The sequence below is a fragment of the Bipolaris sorokiniana genome, assembly GCF_000338995.1.
Source record: "Bipolaris sorokiniana ND90Pr unplaced genomic scaffold COCSAscaffold_4, whole genome shotgun sequence".
Lineage (NCBI taxonomy): Eukaryota > Fungi > Ascomycota > Dothideomycetes > Pleosporales > Pleosporaceae > Bipolaris > Bipolaris sorokiniana.
In genome coordinates this window covers 1,060,084-1,082,616 of record NW_006911898.1, presented here as the reverse complement: position 1 = coordinate 1,082,616, position 22,533 = coordinate 1,060,084, and the positions used below count along the sequence as shown (strand labels likewise).

The following is a 22,533-nucleotide window of genomic DNA, read 5'->3' as shown; positions in this document are numbered from 1 at the left end:
AAGGGATTTATCTAACTAGAATTAGGCCTAATAGCCTTACCTATCTTATTCGTAAAAAAACCTAACAGGAAGTAGCGACTATATATTAACTTTAGAAAGTTAAATAGCGTAACTTAGAAGAACTAATATCTCTTACTACTTATTATAGAGCTTATAGATTAACTCTAGGGAGCTAAGTAGTTTACGAAGTTTAATGTTTAGAAAGAATTTTACTAAATTAGAATTAAAGAAGGTTATAAATAGATAACAGCGTTTAAAATGAAGTACGGACTCTTTAAGTATATAGTTATGCCGTTTAGATTAACGAATGCGCCGGCAACCTTTTAATTAGTTATTAATAACGCACTCTATAAATACCTTAGAATCTTTATTACTACGTATCTAGATAATATACTAGTATACTTTAGTGGCACACGCGAAGAACATATCGAGTATATTAAGAAGGTCCTACGAAAGCTTAAGAAATATAAGCTATACTTTTAACTAAGAAAGTGTAAATTGTACATATAGAAAACAGAATTTCTTAGATTTATTATATTAACTAAAGAAGTGAAAATGAACCTAAAGAAGATATAGACTATATAGGAATAGCTAATGCCTAAAATAGTTAAAGATATTTAATTCTTCTTAGGATTTATAAACTATTATTAGATGTTTATTAGAGATTACCTAAAGATTATAGCACCTCTTACAGAAATAATAAAAAAGGAAATAGATTTTAAATAGGAATAGGAATATTAAGAGGCTTTCGATTAAATTAAGCAGATATTCCTAGAGGCGCCAGTACTTAAGATATACAGCTCTTAATAACCTACTAGAGTTAAGACTAACGCGTCTAACTATGCACTTAGAGCTGTATTGTCACAGTAGTACCTAGATAGAAAATAGAGACTAGTGTTCTACTATTCACGAAAGTTCTCTAGAGTAGAACTTAACTATAATATTCACGATAAGAAACTACTTAGAGTAGTCGATGCCTTTAAATAATAAGAAGTATACCTACTAGGACTCTCTAAACAGATCGAGGTTTTTACTAATTACTAAAACTTAACAAGTTTCATAATAACGAAAAAACTTAACTAATAATAAGTATAATAAGTAGAGATGCTAGCCTAGTTCGACGTTAAGATTACGCACCGCGTAGGGACGCTTAACAGAGTAGTGGACGCTTTAAGTAGAAGATCTAATTTGCGCGAAGAGGGTTATAAAGAACTACATAACGCCTTACTTAAGATAATACCTAATAGTAGTCTAAAGTATAACTAGCTAGAACTAGCTAAGATAGCTAAGGTGGCCGAGCAGGTAGAAACACTATAGAAATAATAGCAGGAAAAAGCAATATTATAGGCGTTAGAAACGGACCTCTACCCGCTAGAAGTAACAAACAATAGGAAAGAGCTTAAAGCTCTAAGAGAATATACAAGTATATACATACTCTTATATATAAGAACTAAACTTATTAAGACTCTGCATAAGTCCTTAGAATATAAACATATAGAGGTAGACGAAATAGTTAGACGACTAGCTAAGGTGTTTATAATACCACGCTTACAAGCGAAGGTACAGAAAATACTAAGTAACTATTTAGTATATTACTAGAATAAGCCTAAGAGACATAAGCCTTATAGCCTATTATAACTCTTATAGCCACTATCTAGATTATAGATAAGCGTAATAATAGACTTTATAGTAAAGCTCCTAAGATCGTTAGAACTAAGATTAGCTCGATTTTGCGATATAATTCTAGTAATCATAGACCAACTAACTAAGGTAGCAAAATTTATACTTATAGAAGAGACTATTACGGCAGATAAATGCGCGTACGAGATTATAAAGGCACTAGTGTTAGAGTATAGGATACCTAAAGAGTTTATCACTAATTATAATAAACTATTTACGTCTAAATACTAGAGTATATTCCTAGTAAAGTTAAGTGTTAAGAAGAAGCTTTTAATAAGCTTTTACCCGGAAATAGATAGCTAGACGGAATAAATAAACTAGATATTAGAATAGTATCTACGAATATACGCTAATAAGTTATAGAATAACTAGATAGAACTACTACTAACAGCGTAATTAGCCTATAATAGTATAAAATTAGCAATAATGAAGTATTTACCGCACTACGCGAACTACGGATATAAGCCGACTGCTTATTAGGATCTAAAGGATATTAAAAGTATCGTAGTAGGAGTAGACGATAAAGCGAAGCTTATATAAGAATTATACGAAGAATTAAGTAAGAATATAGCTTAATAAAACCTTACGATATCTAAAGCAGCGAATAAATAAAGAATTAAGAGACTAACCTTTAAGAAAGGGGATAAAGATTTTCTATTAAGATAAAACCTAAAAACTAAACGACTATACAGAAAATTAGACAACCTCTAAATAGAACTATTTAAAATCCTAGAGAAAATAGAAAAAGTAAACTATAAGTTAAAACTTCTATAAGATATATAAATTCACTCTATCTTTTATAAGAAACTTCTAGAACTAGTATCTCTAGATACTAAGCTAGTAATAGATATAGAGCTCAAAGATAACGAGTATAAGGTCGAAGAAATTAAGGACCTACGGAAAATTAGTAGTTAGTAGAAGTACTTAGTTAAGTGGTAAGAATGGCCCGAAAGCTATAATACTTAGGAACTTAAAGAAAACCTAACGAACTATAAGTTACTAGTACGTGAATACTACTAGAAGTACCTAGAGAAGCGAGGGGAAGCCTCTTAAAGAGAAAGGAATAGTTAAAAGAAGAATTATAGTAATTAGCCTATAACCCGCCTAGATTAGCCAATAATCTAGATAGTGATAGTTCGATAATAGGAAGGCCCGTACCACTAGAGGCTGAGTTTCTCTTAGCCTGCCCTTTCGCACGATTCTAGAACTCAAGAAGAGTAAGATCGCAGTAAGCGAAAGAACGCTCACGGGACTTTATCTTCAAAAGCTCTACCTCTTATTAGGATAATTAAGCGTCTAGCTAAGTACGCTAAGCCTTTAAACAAGCGACCTAAATCTCTTTCTACTCACGCTTTTACTAAACTTTCTCCTACTTCTCCTTAGAAATAAATAAACTATACTTAGCTTTTATAGCAATGCAACCACTGCAGCGCCTAGTAGTAGTGTCTATAAAATAACGAAGACCCTTTTTCTTACAACGCTTATAACGGTAAACCGTTATTTCGTTCCTCTGCTCTATTACATAGTTAGCACGAGAATAACACTCCTTATTAGACTTTTCAGCACGAACGCGACAAGACGATAGGACTTTAAGCATAGTTAGGAAGACTACGAGGCAGAGATGGCTATAACAAGTGGGCGGGCTCTAACCTTATATGTAGCCAGCGTCTCAACACGCAGCACAGGAAAATAATACTCTAAGATATTAAGATAATAGCTCTAAGAGGGGAGGTAATGTTATAAGTAATAAGAAGGATTCTCTCCTTAATAAATAACAAGATAGCTGAAGGCTTATAGACGTCCACGTTAGAAGATAATAATTATCGTAGGGCCTAGAGTTACGTAATGTGCTATCCCGCTAAGATAAGATATCCTGCTAAGTATAGGATGATAATAGGATTAGGGATGGTATGCTATTACAGACATCCCGCTAAGGAGTAAGAAAATAGGATGGACGGGATAGTAGAACTGGAAGTAATGAGGATATAAGAATAGATGGATTTCATTATTACTCTCGTTGTGGTTAACTTAAATTATGCTTTCTTACTAGTATCTTTACTTAACAAGGTTATTATAAGTTAGTCTATTAAATAGATTAGTCTTATTAAACCCTTCTTAAGCACGCTAACTCTACTACATCGCTAGATAAGCCTTACGGAATACTAACGTAATACTCACCTACCTTAGTGCGGACTAGAATAGAGAAGTATAGACTCTTACCCCGTGTAATACTATAGTAGATTAGCGTTAAGTCTTATTACACGTGCCTTCTTCTTATTCACACCCTCTAAGCGTTTAGCCCCACTATTCTAAGCTTAAGTATCTAGTACTAAAGGCTTAATAGTAATGCCTTGGCCTCGTAACCACCGCTCTACTTCTAGTTTAACTATAGTAATCTTATTATCTATTTCGATTACCTTTAGAGTAATATTATATTAATTTTTAGAACAGGTAATAAAGTTTAAGAGTGTCTAGATAATTAATTTAACTATTTAATTGTCTATAAGATAGAAGTCCCACTATAATTATAAGTATTTATCTGTAATTAATAACTATAATAACTCCTTATTAAAGGACTATTTCTCGTAGGAGTAGAAATTAATAGAGAGCCTCTCTGCGGGTCCCTAATTATTAATCCGTAGAGCTTAGCTAATCTATCGTTAAATTTTCGCTCGTCCACACGCATTATACTGCACTAATATTATCCCTTTAACTTACACCCTCTTAGCTTACTAGACTAGGTATTTAATCGCTGCTAGTTCTAGATATTCTAGTCTTTTGTGCTAGAGAAGAGTAGGCGCCTGTTAAGGTTACTAACGCGTTTAGGTCATATATAAGTAGGCGTATAGAGCTACTCTATCTACTAATCTAATTGGCTAATACTTAAGTATCTATTAACTATACATTTCTGCTAGCTCGCAGATAGTTAATCTATCTAATTACTTAATTACTGTAGGATCCGATTAGGTATCCTACTAGAGTCCTTATTTTCTTAGTACTCTAAACGAGATAATATTATAGAGAATGTCTAGGTAGATTGCTACGTCGTAGAGCACAAGTTTCTCTATTCTTTATTTATATTTAAGTTATAGTGTAATTAATCTATATCCCTTAATCTAACTTTAGCTATTACCTGCCTATATAAAGTCTCTATAGCTCGGCGGTCGATAGTTATAGATCTAATTAGGTTTGTTTATAATATAGTACGTCGATCCTAAGTTAAAGATACATAAATTACTTAGTAGGTAATTATAGCGATCCAGAAGGGATACGGCTAATAACATAGTATTAATCTTTAATATCTATCTACTATTTAGTTATTTATTAAGTATATTAGGCGTAGGGGTTTAGGATTGCTTAGTTATTAGAGTGCGAGTCTTTGAGCAACTTTATGCTCGTAAGAGACTCTAAAACTCAGCGTTGTGCTCTTATTAGAGCTCTATAAGCTTTATAATTCTTAGATTTAGTTCCTACTACTCTAGAGCTTTCTCGCTATATACGTAGAAGTAATTATAGAGGGCATGTCCTATATTACATACTAGACATTTAGGCCCTCTAGCGTCTGCTATTATAGTTTTACTAGAAATAGCGTCCGCTTAAGCGGAGTTACTGTAGGCGTACGCTTTTATACTTTTACCTCTTTCTTATTAAGAAATTATTAAGCCTAGAGCCTAGCTATTACCTTCCTTACTAGCTGTACGTTAATATCAGGGTCTGCCCCGTTTTCTAGCTTAAAAGTTTCCCGTTTCCATATAGTAGGCGTACCTATCTACGCGCTAGTCAGCGTTACTATTCGCAGCAAGTAATATAGATGGATTATCTACTACAAATACTACCTTTTGGCTTCTATTTCGCGTAATCAGGTGATTTAGCATTATATATTCTCAGAAACGTCTCATCATATCCTTCTAAGTTACCTCAGGTTAATCTAATAAACTAGATTAAAAGTGTATTGCTTATATTAGAGCTATTTTATTTACTGCTAACATAAAGTCTACAGCTACTAGCCTAAACTAAGTAGTATCGGACACCTTAAGTGTCTTAGCTTCAGTTAGGGCTTAATTATACTCAGCGAGCTAGGTATCCTAGTTACTCGCTAATCATAGTAGTTTAAGAGCGTTGTAATATCGCTGTCGCGCTTATTCTCACTCATTTTCAATAGTAATACCAACGTGGGCTTTTAGGTTCTTAATCTAGTCTTTAATTAATCCGCTAGGCGGACAGCAGGTGCGCTATAGGTAAGCTGCAACAGTAGATTAGATTAGAATCTTAATCTACTAAAGGTTTACCACTTCGGCCTTGTACTTAGCGAAATCCACCTTATACAGCTCTATTTTAAGCTTATAGACCTTAAGGTCGTCCTTATAGGCTCGCTAACCTAAGGTAGATAGGTTAGTAAACTTAGTTAGTACTTACCCCGTAGGCAGCGTATTAATTAGCGTATAGTCGCCGTACTCTAAGAGCTTTGGAGGGGTCGGCTCTATTAAAAGCGGCTTTATCTTATTAAGATTAACCTATTCCTATAAATTATAGGTGACGCAGCGCGCTTCTAGTTAGTTATACTAAGCGCGGTAGTCGTACTTATCGCGTAGTAGTACTATCGCGTTCTACTAATTAGCTTACGCGTTTATGTTAGAGTTAGATCAGTTAATAGGTTATTAACGAATCGGTAGAGGCAGTAAGACTCTTAATTGTTAGAATACAATAGTTCTTAAAGATAGAAATAAAACTGTAATAAATAGCTGTAATAATTATATATAGATTGAATTAATTCTAATTAATTATTAATCTTCTTATCTCGTTAGAGGCGCGCCTGCGCGCCTCTTTTTAGAGACGTCTAGTTATTACTTTTTATATAAGGTAGAGCCTTTAGTTTCAGCCTTAGCTAGGTTATAGCCTTAGCGAAGGTCGCTCTTTTTAGCTATATATAAGGACTCTAGATACTGCGGCTTAATCTACAGCGTGTACTATTATAGGTGATCTAGATAGCAGCGGATCGTGTGTGATCACTGCTTACAGAATCTAGGTGTGCTTAAGCACCTGGATTCTATCAACTGTCCAAACTATGCCCACATTCTGACAGTAGGTTATTATTTACCTATATTACACGCGCTACGACGCGATCTAGTATAGAGATTTTAATAGTCTAAACCTAATTATCTATAGTAATATATTATTCGCGGATAATCTAGAAACGCGCCGCTCGTTACATAGATATATCGCGATATTATATAGTAAGGTGATATTTTAGAAGGCTGCTAGGTAAAATACAGTTACTACGTTAACTACTAAGGTAGAACTTCTTACGCTAGAACACGTATCTAAAGAAATAATAGCGATTAAGAGATTCTTTAAAGAACTACTAATTAATCTAGAGGAGCTCTAGACTATATAGTACGATAATTAATAGACGATTAGGTTAGTAGTTAGAAAAAATAAGCGTATTACTACTAGGCTCCGCTATATAGATATCTAGAATATATAGTTAAGATAGGAATATACGAAAGAATTATTCTAAGTATAATATCTAAAAATACATAATATACCTACAGACGGATTAACTAAACTATTAACTTATTAATAATTTATTAAGTTTAAGAAGCTACTTAATCTCTAAAACGCTAGTTAAATAATTACTAACCTAGAGAAAATATTATTAAGAGACTAAAGGGCTAGTAACTATAAGTATATAAGAGTAGAAGGCGAGTAATTATAATACCTATCTCTTTTATTATACCTAAACTCTAAATAAAAATAACTTATTACAAACTACTACTAGGATAAAGGAGAATTAAGGATTAGATATCCTTATCTAAAAGAGCTAGGGGAGGGAACTAACGCGTAAACTCGCGAGTAGCTATATTAGCTAATCTCTCTTACTTCTCTATATCTCCCTTAAGCTTATTAATTTAAGCACGCAAAAGCTTTACGCGTAACTAATAAGCTAAGATAAAGTTCTAATAATTCTAAGTAGTAAACGATCTATTCTTAACCTTCTCCTTAAGGCTCTTCTTAAGACTATACTTAGCGGCACGCTTAATAAAGGACTCTATAGAGCTCTAAGTAGATAGTTAATTATAAGAAGCTGTACGTATTAAGTAACTAGAGAATAGAGAAGCGATTAGCCTTAACGTAAAGGGCGGAACGTTCTAAAAGGGGGATAGAGCGCTAGCATTACTAAAGGGCGACGGCACTCTATAACTATATAGAAGAGGAGTAGCTAAATACGTAGAAGAAATATACTAATTACTGTACCTTTAAGGTAGGGATGGAGTCTTATATATAGGCGAATTAGATTTATAGTAATAATACAATCTATAACCTAACTTACGTTAATAACTAGACTTATAACTAGACTAAGAAATACTAAAATAAGAAGTAGAGAAAGTATACTTATCTAAGTACTCCTAATAGTACTTACTTAGCGTCTAATATATAGATAATTAGTAAGGTTTCTTAGTATAGATTAGAGAAGAGAAAGAACGGCGAGACGAGATATAGAGGCGTAATAGCTTAGGGGTGGAAGAGTGTATACTCTTTTTAAAGGGATTATTATTAAGATAGCTTAATTAGCCTTTCTTATAGTTAATAATCTTACTAATTAGAGTAAGGCGCTTATCGCGGAAATCGTTAATCTAAATAGTTAAGATTAGTATAAATTAGTAATTTATAAGGAGAGACTAACTTATATTAGCTCTTATAAGCGCTTTCCACCTCTAATAGAGCGCATCTAGCAACTTAAGACACTCCTTAGTAGAATAACCTATACAACGAGAACTATTAGACTTGAACTTATTATAGTAGATCCTATTATAGGTACTATATAATCTACCTTTAGCGCACTTATAGTAAGAATAGCGTTAATAAGTACTATAAGAAGGACTAATAACAACGTTAGTCTAGGTCGCTAAATAACTAGAGCGGGTCTAAACATTAGGCGTGTTCTTAGAAGTGTTCTTAGTCTTACTAGACCTTCTACGAGAAGATAGCTAAGATAAAGTATTAGTATTAATAAAACTAGAAGTAAGATTAATAATCTTAGAATGAGATCGAGGTGTAGGTATAGGCGAAGCTCTAAACTCCTCTATATTAGGCTTAGAGATAGTATAATCTAATTAACAACTATACTCTTAGAAGATTATAAGAGACTAATTACGAGTGAACTAACGAGGTAGAATTAGCTAGCTAAGCGTATTATACTTTAAGTTCTAAACGTATAGGATAGGAAGATTAATAATATAAAGCTACTTATTAAGGAACTTAACAAACTTCTAGTTAAGAATATAAGAGTTAATCTAAGGATAACCCTTAATAGCAGTATAATTCTACTTACGGATCTCTTGATCTATTATATCGCGCGTTATATAGGAAGGCCGTATAGAGAAGTGCGAAGTCTTACTACCTTAGTAAGGTAAATAAAAGAAAAATAAGAAGATATACTATAGTAAGCTAGTAGTAGAATTAGCTGCGATAGATAAAGGAAGAAAGCTAGTAATTAACGCAGTGTTAATCTAAAGAATAAGAAAGATAAGTAGTAGAAGCTATAGCGGCGGAGAGGTAGAGGCTCGCGTAGTTCGTGTAGTGGAGTAGAGAAGAGAAGGTTAGAAAAAGTAAAGAGAGAACTAATATACTGCCTAGAATTAGTAAATAATAGTAACGCTAAGTAAACCTCTTTTACTAACTATTCTCTTAGTAGGTAGCTAGATTAGGCCGCCTTTACTATAGTAACTAATTAGATCGTATTAGCCTTACTATAATAACCTAAGTAAGAAACGCTAATCTAACTATAGTTAGTAAATTACTATAAGAGAGAGAAGAAATTAACTAGTAAGTAAAATTAATCTAATTAGGAAAACTAATCTTAAAGTCGCTACGATAAGTAACTACGCAGGTAATAGTAATTTAAAAATCCTATTACCGCTTAGTATTAGCTAGAGGGGTAAGGTAAGAGAATCTTAGATACGGATATATAAGATAGTTAATGCCTAGGCGCTAAGAACCTTATAGACGTAAGTAATACTAAGTACTATATAGAGTTATAGGTGAAGGACTAACTAGTATATACGCTAAATTAATAAAGGCGTAACTTTCGGAATTGTGTAAGGCTCTAAGAAAAAGGAAATAATACTAAATCTATCGCGTTAATCTTTATACTCCCGCTAGTTATATACTATAAAGAAAAAACGTAGAATATTTAATCTAAAGTACTCTAAAAGCGAAGACTAAGATAGGGATTAATAAGAACTATAAGAGGTACTCTAGAAATAAAACTAGTATAAGATCCTATATAAGCGGTAGCTAGTAGATTACTTTAGTATTAGGTATTGTAGATGCATTAAGCCTTAATTAGATACGCTTTAATTAGAAGAATACTTTTCTAATCTATTAAGCCTCTATTAGCCTTAGATTATATTAGTAAGCTTAATAGTAGTTTCTAGTAAAGTATAATCTTATAGGTGATTACGCTTAATAAGTAGATTAGATAGATACTAATATTACATAATAAAGTAGGAAGGATTAGTTAACTGTTCCTTAGAGTATAAGAGAGAGAGTAGATACTACTTAGAGATGTTAGACTAGTAATAAACTACGATATTCTAATAAAAGAATTAATGCCTCTAAGAGTGTGTATTAACTATGGGATAACGAGACGATCCCTAGTCTGAGGGGGTGTGTCGCAGAACTAATAGGTTAGTTAGTTAGTAACTAACCTAACCTAGATTATATAATCCGTCTAATCCTTTAATCTATTTAATCTTATTAGATAGAGAAATAGTAGATTAAATAAAGACTGAGATAGATCACCAAATAGAGTTAGACATGGTTAAATAAGTATATAGTCTAACCAATCCACTAATCTAGATTAGTAGATTAATTAGTCTATTATTCTCAATACATTCCATTTATTCAAAGTTCTCTAGCCTTTAACAATATATTAATAGCTATAAAAGTAGATATATACGGCGCCTAAAACATACGTGAAAAATTACTTTTCTATATATTACAGTGCGGTGATAAAAAAAAGAACTCCAAAAGGTTATAATTTTTAAACATTAATTTCTTAGTAAGTATCAGCATGTTACGATCAGCCTTAGAATATAGAGAACATTTCGCTATTACATTTAATTAATAAGTAATCTATAAGACGGCGAATCTACAGTAAGAAATAGAAACACTTATTTAGGACTAGTGCATCACGTGATCTACAAGATGCTTAGTGATTAGTATATCTTAGCACTACTAAGCAACTAAGCACTCCACATATCGCCTGCAAGATGCTTAGTAAGCAGTATGTCTTGGCACTACTAAGTAACTGAGTATATTGTATGAAGCTCTACTATATAGCATTAGGCATTGAGCTCTCATAGCTCGATGTATTTAACTTAAGTTACTAGTATAAGTATAATATAAACATTATACTTACCTAAGTTACTATCTAGCGCACACTATCTCTCTATCTGCGAAAACCAACCAACAAGAAGCTTAACACCAGAAGTCTAATATTACTTCCACTTAAGCTATACTCTTAACACAGCGCTAAACTAATAAGAAATATATCGTTACATAGAGAGTTTCTTAGCGTTTAAGATAGCAGTCTAATATAATTACCAAGTTAGTATTAGAAAGCGTATTTGTTCTCTTAAACGTAGAGTAAAAAAATCATCTAACTTTAGGGCTTAGTTTCGCGCTGTAAATTTTTTCTTTTTTAATATTAGTCTATATATATTAGTAATAACATATTCTATCACCGAATGTGCCACATCAGTAAGTGTGCTACTTTTTCTTAGTATTACGAACTTTATATGCGAAAATATTAATTACTTTATACTAGCTATAGATAGGTTATATAACTTAATTATATCTAATAAAGAATCTTCTTCTATATCTTTTTAGCATATACGGGCGTTATAGTCTACTCTTCTATAAGTTCTATAGTGCTGTTAACTTAGTAGAGTCTTATTTTAACTACCTCTACTACGCGCCTTCTTTAATATTATACGACTAGTAGAAGCACTTTTAGCTATCTATAATACTCGTATACTAAAGTTTAGTATTCTATTTATCTAAATCTGCTTTCTTTTACGCTCTTAGCGCTTTATCATTTCTACTAATTACTCTTTAAGCTCTTATACGTGGGCCTTTATAGGTATATTTGTATATAATATATTTTTAGCTCCTTTAATAAGCTTTAAGAAGCCTTCTTATATAGTATAGAGGGGTGACACAAATAAAACGTAATAAAAAAGTTATAGTTTTTAAACTAGTATAACTTTAGATCTAGACTAGTTAAGACTTAACGGGTTAGTGCTCTGAAAAGCTACGATCTCTAAGACTTAGTTAGATATCTAACATTTTGTTTAGTCAGCAGTTTAGTAATATCATCTAAAGTTAAACTTAGATTACTATTAAACGCTAACTAAAACTTACATTTACTTAATAGTGGGCGTACGAAATCGGCTATAAGCTATATATAATATAATATTTTTATTAGTATATAACATTCTAAATTATAAGCTTTACTTTCTAAGTTAAATCTTCCAATAAATAGAGAATAAGAATTTTTTTTTAGATATACTTAGATATTAATGCTATCTAATACTTTGTAAACTAGCTCTTTACTTCTACTACGTTATTATAACGCCTAGGTAGTGATAAAATATAATTATCTATATCCTATTATACCAAAGCTTACTACTCCTCTTTTATAGCTTTAATAAAGCTATTAATACTCTCTTCGTTATTATTTAGGCCTAAAGATCTAAATAGACGTTTACTTAGACAGTCTTTAAGTACACTCTACAGGTTTTCTATTAGATTTAAATCAGGACTATAGGGTGGATAAGGATATAGCTTAACTTTATTTCTTAAAAACTAAGCAAAAACGTTCTTTGTAGTATAGATTTTAGAGTTATCCTACTAAACCTACTACCCTATATAGCTATTAGTATCTAGTTTAGTTTATATTATTTAACTATTACGTATCTTAGCGTAGGGAGAAAAATAAACCAAAAAGATGATAAAAAAAAGATATGTAACTTACCACGTTTAATATTAGGTTTAACTTGAGATATTAGAGTTTTACGGATATAATAGAGATTATTAAAGTTTATAGTTATTTTTAGCGTCTTAATAATAACTAAATTAGATCGTCTACCTATCTAAATAGCTCCCCTGATTTAAACAGATATATCGCGAGCTATATTTCTATTAGCTACAGAGGGTTGACACAAATAAAATGTAATGAAAAAAGTTATAGTTTTTAAACTATTATAACTTTAGATCTAGACTAGTTAAGACTTAACGGGTTAGTGCTCTGAAAAGCTGCGATCTATAAGATTTAGTAAAGGAACTAAACTTTTACTTAGTCAGCAGTTTACAGATATTTTTTAAAGTTAAACTTAGAGTACTATAAAACGCTTACTAAAACTTAAATTTACTTAATAGTGGGCTTACAAAATCGGCTATAAGCTATATATAATATAATTTTTCTATTAGTAAATAATATTCCAGATTATAAGGTATACTTTCTTACAAAAATCTTCTAATAAATGAAGAATATGAAAAAAAGCATTTTTGGATATAATTAGATATTAATGCTATCTAATACTTTGTATACCAGCCCTTTGCTTCTACTACAGCATTCTAACGCCTAGGTAGTGATAAAATACAATTATCTATATCCTGTTGTGATAAAGCTTGCCACTCCTCTTTTATAGCTTTAATAAAGCTATTAATACTCTCTTCATTATTTCCTAGGCCTAAAGATCCAAATGGACGTTTACTAAGACGGTCTTTAAGTAAACTCCACACGTTTTCTATTGGATTTACATCAGGACTATAGGGTGGATGAGAATAAAGCTTGACTTTATTTCTTGACAACCAAGCAAAAACGTTCTTTGTAGTATGGATTTTAGAATTATCCTGCTGAAAATGCCACCCTATATAGCTATTAGTATCTATTATAGTTTGTATTATTTAATTATTACGTATCTTAGCGTAGGGAGAAAAATAAACTAAAAAGATGATAAAAAAAAGCTATGTAACTTACCGCATTTAATATTAGGTTTAACTTGAGGTATTAGAGTTTTACGGATATAGTGGCAATTATTGAAGTTTATAGTTGTTTTTGGTGTCTTAATAACAACTAAATCAGATCGTCACCTATCCAAATAGCTCCCCAGATTTGAATAGATATATCCCGAGCTATATTTCTGTTAGCTAAATAGCTACTAGAGAACTAAAATTATATAAAAAAACAAGATGAAACGCTGAATAAAATAGCCTATTAGGAATATTTTTCAACTTACTTTTATTCCTAGTAGAGACTAGTTCTTTACCAGCTTTATTTTAAGCTCTTTTTCGGTAATATTTGTTCCTAGAACCGTGTCCACGCTGGATTGCTAACTCATCTGAGAATATAATCTTCGTAAAATTAATATTTTTAATATCCTTTAGCTGCTTCTTAGCAAAAATAAGCCTATTTTTAGCTTTAAAAGCGTTTAAAATAGACTTTTTATTTGCCACATTACAGCTATATCCTTCATCTTTGAAAAGCCGCTATAAGCTTCTAGTACATATATCTAGACTATTTTCAACTAATAGTCTTTTATTTTGCTTCTTAGGACTCCGAGTTATGTCCCTATTGATAGCTCTTTTAGCTCTAGTTGAAGTCTTTGAAACCCGGCCTTTCCTAGCTCTTTCTGGTTGGATTTTTAGTTTTTTCTTCTTCTTAATACGATAAATAGCGTCGTAAATAGTCTTAGGAGACTTATTAAGGGTAATAATTATACTTTTAGGAGCGATTTTTGCGTTAAGTAAACGAGAGATTTCAGTTTCTAATTTAGAAAATTTAGGAGCCATTTTGAGGACTTAGGAGACCAGAAGTTAGAACTAAGTAGAGATTAAGATATACTATCTAGCTCCTAGTCTAGATTAGTAATATCTATTACGTAATCTATAGCTAGGTTTTTAGATTAAAGATATTGAATTAACAAACTAAGAAACTTCACTTGAAAATTAAGTCACGTGATCTTTACTAAGGATATACTTACATATTTTCTCTTTAGTAAATTCTATACGTCTATTAAAAAGTTATATAAGCTTTAATAATCGATTTTTCATAACGTCTGTTTTAACTATATATATACTAAGTTAGCTACTGACTAAGTAAAAAGCTAGTGGCCTATTTTAATCTCCTAAATGATAGCTCTTCAGGGCACTAACCAGTTTAGTTCTAGTAAGGCTAGATCTATAGTTATAATAGATTAAAAACTAGAACTTTTTTAATTACGTTTTATTTATGTCACCCCTCTATAATTAGTAATTGTATAAAAGATCCTCTTATAAGCTTTAATTATAATCTTAATATATATAAATTACTTAGTATTTTTAACTACTAGAGTATTTCTAGTAGAGCTTCTTATAGTAAGGTATAAAGATATATATTAAGATAGTTAATAACTTTCTACGCGTTAATAGGTACTAGTTCTACTACCTTAAAGGTCTTCTTATAGTTACTAGATATCAATACGTTATAAAATATACCTTAAAAGGCTAGAAAGAAGTATTTCTTATTAATATACTAGATATAGTAGCATGCTAAGTCTTATATACGTTAAAAGTACTTTTACTTAAGAGGTACAAAGTAGATAACGTTAAGTAGCTAAAGTATATATAATAAATAAGGAGGTATATAGAGGGTAAGAATCTTTTATATAAGATAGTAGTCTTTAAAATCTTAGTTTAGGTAGCTCTTATAACTATTAAGAATATGTAGTCTATATAACTGTACCTAACGCGTCTTTATATACTTTTTAAAGTATTTTAACTTCGCTAAACTAAGCTTATTATTCGTCTAGCTATACTATAATACTAAGAGCTTCTAATTATATAGTATACCTACTTCTTTATACTATATAAAGATATAACGTAAAGTACTACTAAGCTAGATATACTACTAAGCCGGATACTTTTTCTAAGTATCGCGAACATTACTTACAAAGTAATATAGTCTAACTACGTAAAGAGATATTAACTTAGAGAGAAGGTAGAATTACTCTTACTATTTAGGCCTATCGTATAGGTTAGTTTAAGAGTCTTTAACGCGCTGCTACTGTCTATAACGTTCTTTTTTAGTCGCTTTCTAATTAGCTTAATGAAATTACTTTTCGGCCCTAGATATCTCTAAATTACTATAAACTAACTATAATTAAGTAGTAGATAGCTATATAATATATTCTTAATCTAGATTAAAAAGAATTTACTCCTTAACTATACGAGATAGTAGATATAGTAGAGAAACTACTACGCGTATAAGATAGCTAACCTTTGGATAAGAACTAAGTAGAGTAATTTATATAGCGTTCGGATAAGCGTAAAATAGCTTATAATTAAGTAAAAGACCGCTAAAGAATATAGTAGAAAGATCTAAAGGTTATTAACGCGTGGTTTAGTTTTATATAAGAGATAATTAATAAGTATAGAGTATATTCTTATAATATCTATAACTTTAACAAGACTAGCTTTTAGATAGGTATAATTAGCTTAATAAAGGTTATTATAGGCGTAGAGCGTTATATAAGGCCTACTCTTACATAGCTAGGTAATTACAAATAGGTTATAGTTATTTAGAGTATCTACGCTGCGGGGTATACTACTCTACTATTTATTATCTATAACGGACGCGTCTATATCTCTACTTAGTACGAAGAAGTAGATATACTATATAACTAGAAGCTCTTAGTATTATAGAATAGCTAGATAGATAATAAGCTTAGCCTTACGTAGTTGAAGCACTTTAATAAGTATATAAAGACGCGTTAGGTAGAGTTATATAGGCTGCTTATTCTTAATAGCTATAAGAGCTACCTAAACTAAGAACTTAAGGACTACTATCTTATATAGAAGATTCTTACTCTTTATATACCTACTTATTTATCGTATATACTCTAGCCGCTTAACGTTATCTACTTTTCGCCTCTTAAGTAGAAGTACTCTTAACGCGTATAAGACTTAGTACGCCACTACGTCTAGTATATTAATAAGAAACACTTTCTATTAGCCTTTTAAAACGCGTTTTTTAATATGTTTACGTCTAATAACTATAAGAAGGCTTTTAAGATAGTAGAGCTAGTCTCTCTTAACGCGCAGAGAGTTATTAATTACTTTAACGTACTCTTTTATACTCTATTATAAGAAGCGTAGCTAGAAACACTCTATAAGTCTAAAACACCTAGTAATTTATATAAATTTAGATTATAGTTAAAGATTATAAGAGACTTTCAAGTATAATTACTAATTACTATATAAGAAAGCTTCTTAAAGCTTATTAAAGGAGCTAAAAAGATACTATATAAGAATATGCTTATAAAGGTCCGTGTATAAGAGCTTAAAGAGTAATTAGTAGTAGAAATAAAGCACTAAGGGCGTAAAAGGGAGTGAATTTAGATAGATAGAATACTAGACTTTAGTATAAAAGTATCGTAGGTAACTAAAAGTAGTTCTACTAGATGTACGATATTAAAGAAGGCGCGTAGTAAGAGTAGTTAAGAAAGGTCTTAGCTAGGTTAATAGTACTATAGAATCTATAGAAAGATAGGTTATAACTCTCGTACGTGCTAAAAGGATGTAGAAGAAGATTCTTTATTAGAGATAAGTAAGTCGTACGACGTATTCATAGCTAGTGTAAAGTAATTTAAGTTTTTATATATAAAGTTTAAGATGCTAAGAAAAAGTGTCCGGCTTAGTAGTATGTCTAGCTCGGTAGTGCTTTACGTTAGACGTATTCTTTATAGATAATAAATAGTAGAGTAGCGTATTCTATAGTATAGATACTTTAAATAACTATAATCTACTTATAATTACCTAGCTAAGTAAGATTAGATTTTATATAGCGCTCTGCGCCTATAACTACCTTTATAAAGCTAATTACGCCTGTTAAAAAGCTAGTTTTATTAAAGTTATAGATATTATTTAAATAAACTCTATACTTCTTAATACTCTCTTATATAAGCTTGAACTACTCGTTAATTATCTTTAGATTCTCTTACTAGATTCTCTAATAATTCTTTACTTAATTAAAGGCTATTTTAAGCTTATCTATACGCGTAATAAATCACTTTATTTAGCATTTACCTAAAGGCTAGCTATCTTATTTACGTAGTGGTTTCTCTACTATATCTACTACTTTATATAGATAGAAGGTAAATTCTTATAAGTCTAGGTTAAGAATATATTATATAATAGTTTACTCTTTAGACTTAGTTAGCTGATAGTTATTTAGCTACGTAGTAGGCTAAAAGATAATTTCTTAAAGCCACTAAGAGATTTATTAATAATAGACGTTATAGGCTGCTATAGTACGTTAAATACTCTTAAACTAGCCTATATAATAAGCCTAAACTACTAGAGTAAGCATGCCTTCTTACTAAGTTCATATCGCGTTCTATTATTAAGGTATTATCTTTTATACGTGAAGTTCGCGATACTAAGAAAAAGTAGTATACTTAGTAATCTAGTATACTTAGTAATAGAATACATTAGTACTGATTTCTAACTATATCTAATAAAGTTTGTTTTCTTATACTCTATTTAATAAAAGATTTTAGTAAGAAAGTATAGCTTATACACTAGAATATTATATACAAATAGAAAAATAAATTATATAACTATAGCTTATAGCCGATTTTGTACGCCTACTATTAAATAAATCTAAGTTTTAGTTAACGTTTTTTAGTACTCTAAGTTCAAATGAAAATAGTACCTTTAAGCTACTCACTAAGTAAAAGCTAGTAATTCTACTTCATCTTATAGATCGTAACCTTTTAGAGCACTAACCCGTTAAGTCTTAGCTAGTCTACATCTAAAGTTATCATAGTTTAAAAACTGGAACTTTTTTTATTACGTTTTATTTATATTACCTCTCTATAGTTATTAGCTTAGCGCTATAAGATTATAGATTAATTCTTTCTACGTATATTGTACTGCTAAGACTTGAAATAATAGATTAGTTAATTTTCTATTAATAAACACTCTCTAATTAATCTAACACTAAATGGTATAATGATCGTATAGTTACAGCTATAATCTATTAAAAATCTAGAAATAACTAGCTAATATATTTTACCTAGCTTCGTTTATATACCTAAGAGAAGAGCATTAAGTAGTTAATTAATCTAGATTGTTCTACTGTTTCTCCAACTAGGAATTATCAACTAATGAACTTCAAGATCTTAATTAAGCTATTAGCTATACTAGTTATATACCTAGAAATATCTAACAAAGAAATTAAAGAATACTAATAAGTAAGGCTTTAATATAAAGTAAAGTTAAGGTTATATAAGCTAACTACTACTAAGTGTATATAGGATATTAATAAATAGAAGATCTTATAGGTAAAGTTAAATCGCGATATTTTTTATCTTAGTAATTTATGAGAGTAGATTTCTAAGACTATATTCTAGAATTTTCTCTCTATAGCTATATTTAAGCTTCTTATTACTAGATCTTTATACTCTTAAGCTATTTTTTAAGAACTAAAGAGTAATCTAGTTATTATAGATTAGTCTAATATAGACTATATTAGGAAGTAGTATTATACGTACTTTAATAAAGCTGAGTATAGCTAAGTTAGTTCTAAACGCTAGTTTAACAAATAGAAACTTCTATAAAGTAAGGCTTAGATTTCTACGTATAAACTATTAGTAGTTAGCCTATTCTTACTAACTTTCTTGATACGTTAGTACTATATATTATATTAGAACTTACTAGAACTATTTACTTACTAATAACTTAAAACCATGATAGTAAAATACTAGAGGTAATAATAAATAAGCTAGTGTAGTTACTAACTACTCTACTCTTACATAATATACATATAGTAGTAAAGAGTAAATAATATAGAATACTTATATTAATTTAAAACATATAGTTATATTCAATTCATAGAGTAGCTAAAATAACGATTACGTACCTATATAAACTACTAAAATTATACTTACAAGAGTTACTAATGAATAAAAAGTTAGAGATAGCACTAACTAGATTAACTAAACTTAAACTATAGCTGATTATACTTACTTAGAAAGGTTAGAAGAAGATATATAAGAAGATTAATTAGCTAAAATAGGCTACTCTACTTAATTATCTTAAGGAAAGTAACTAGACGATATTTATAGCTATAGTTGCGATATTAATTTATAAGAGGTAAATTGGATACTTTAAATACTTTATAACCATTGCACTAATTAATCTAGTACTATTTTAAAAGAAAGAGAAATTACTTTTAGAAACTAATAGTACTATACTATATAAACTTTACTCTCTTTTAATAATTACTGTTCTTAATAGTAGAGAGGTAGTAAAGTATTCTGCTATTAAGAGTGCTACCCTATTAAGAGTACTACTTTTTCTTAGCATCGCGAACTGTATATGTAAAGGATACTACCTTAACAATAGAACGTAATAATAACTTAGTAACAAGTTAGGCTTACTGTAGCTATTTAGATTTATTATATAGGTTAGTTTAAGAGTATTTAACGCGCTGTAGCAGCCTATAACGTCTATTACTAGTAGATCTCTTAGCAGCTTTAAGAAATTATCTTTTAACCTACGATGTAGCTAAATCGCTAGAAGCTAACTAGGTCTAAAGAGTAAACTATTATACAATACAGTGGGGTAATAATAAAAAGTCTAAATTAAAAAAGTTATTATGGTCGATCATTTATAACTTGATAACTAGAAAAGCTATCCTAAAACGGGTTGAAACATTTTTAAGCTAAGATGTTCTAGTTTAATTTGGGGTAGTCACGTGACTATAAGTCAGCCTTTTTACTAGCTAAAATAAAATGAAACTATGAGAGAAAAAAATTAAGAACTAAAAATACTAATGTCTTTGTATTTAATGAATATTAAACTATAGTTTCTATATATAGTAAACTAAACTTTATAAGCTTTATATATATATTACTTAGTTGAATATAGCTAATTTATATCTTTTAATAGCTCAAGGTTTATAATTTGATAGGTCAATTACGTACGCTATATCCAACTAATTTATTAGTAAGAAGGTATATAGTAATAAGATATTATTATATACTATTATATTTTCTTCTATTTCTCTACTATAGATTCAAAAGTTTATTAATTTCAATCTAAAATTGACCTTATTTTATAAGCTATAATAATAATCTAATTATTACGATTAGCCATAGAATGCAGAGAATATTTCGCTGATATATTTATTAAATAAGTAATCTATAAGATAACAAATCCGTAGTAAAAAAGAGATATACTTATTGAAGACTAGCGTATTACGTAATCTGTAAGATACTTAATAGTTAGTATATCTTAGTACTACTAAGTAACTAAGCACTCCGTATATCGCCTGCAAGATGCTTAGCGATTAGTATAACTTAGTACTACTAAGTAACTAAGTATATTATATAAAGCTCTTATATATAATAATAGTTATTAAGCTCTTATACCTTAAAATATTTAACTTAAGTTATAAGTATAAGTATAATATAATATTATATTTGCCTAAGTTACTATCTAGTGTACACTATCTCTTTATCTGCGAAAACTAACTAACAAGAAGCTTAACACTATAAGTCTAACTTTACTTCTACCCAAGCTATACTCTTAACACTAATCTATTACAAATTTTTTCAAAAAAAACTAATATCTATCTACGACGCTATTCGACGGATAAAAAAAGAAAAAAATATAAAAATCTGCTAAGAACGAGATGAAAAAGAAAGAAATATATAGTTTTCTACAAGAGATAAAAGAGTTATTAATAGATATTTAACTAGAAGCCATAAGAGGAATATGTGTAGATTGTTAAAACAAAATAATCTAGAAATCTTAACTAGAACGCTTCAACGGGTTTTAAAGGTTGAAGGTTAGAGTGTGAATAAATGAATAAAACAACTAGTTTTAAACGCAAAAAAAGTCTACAATAGATGAGTAAAGGCTAAGGAGAGCTTAGCTTAGATTACTAATTAAGACTATATTAAGACTATCTATTCTAATAAGTGTAGAATATAGCAGGGATATGGTTCTTGTTCAAAATACTTTAGAAAACGAGGACATTAACGGCTTAGTAGAAATCTAGTTTCTACTAGAAACAGTTGTAAGTTATCTTAGTTTCTTGTTATTCTATTATATTATAATAATATATTTAACTATAAATTATATTATTTGAAATAGCTTGAGATATAACTATTTAAATTTAGGCAGCAATCTAGAGAGGCGGAAGATGAGATATAGTTATAATAAAAACTCTTATATCTAATACTTATTACTCTAGTTACTACTGTATCTAGAAATGCCTATTACTTTCTATTAAACTAGCGATAAAAAATGGAAATGTATTTTTTCTTTTTTAAATAACTTTTTTCTTATAATTTTTTTTACTTTAATATAATAACTAGCTTATTATATATGTATATATTGAACTAACTATTTTTCATTTGGGACAAATATTTTGATAAGATAACGCTACTATTTATATTATTAAAAAGGTCAAAAGCTAGTTTAAACGAAACTAAATTAAAGTTGCAGCCTATTAAGCCTATAGTCTAGATTTGAATCTTATCAACAACGTATACAGATTACTTAAAAATAGTCTAAATAAAAGGCCTACTACCTCTGTAGACGTTAGGATTAATCGTAAAAGTATGAATACTGTTATTACTATAATAAAAGAAGAGTAGTTGGCTATTCCCTAAAAGAATATAGATGAATTTAATGTATTTATACTAAGACGTTATAGAGCAATAGTAGAAGGTAAGAGTTGGTATACTAAGTACTAGCTTTAATATATTATCTTTTATCTTCTATTATTACTTA

The 22,533-nt window shown here is 29.9% G+C and overlaps 2 protein-coding genes across 2 annotated transcripts; one reads left to right on the top strand and one right to left on the bottom strand.

Annotated features, from left to right (window-relative positions):
* Positions 1-1,410: 1,410 nt before the first annotated feature.
* On the top strand, positions 1,411-1,599 carry COCSADRAFT_84972 (uncharacterized protein; the record flags this gene model as incomplete). The annotated part of the gene is made up of 1 exon (XM_007699738.1): positions 1,411-1,599. A coding segment is annotated over one exon (189 nt), but the record flags the coding sequence as incomplete, so codon positions are not given.
* A 1,450-nt stretch (positions 1,600-3,049) lies between these two features.
* COCSADRAFT_84909 (uncharacterized protein) lies at positions 3,050-3,277 on the bottom strand (the record flags this gene model as incomplete). The annotated part of the gene is made up of 1 exon (XM_007699737.1): positions 3,050-3,277. The coding sequence occupies one exon, from the start codon at positions 3,275-3,277 to the stop codon at positions 3,050-3,052; it is 228 nt and encodes a 75-aa protein (XP_007697927.1).
* Positions 3,278-22,533: the final 19,256 nt, after the last annotated feature.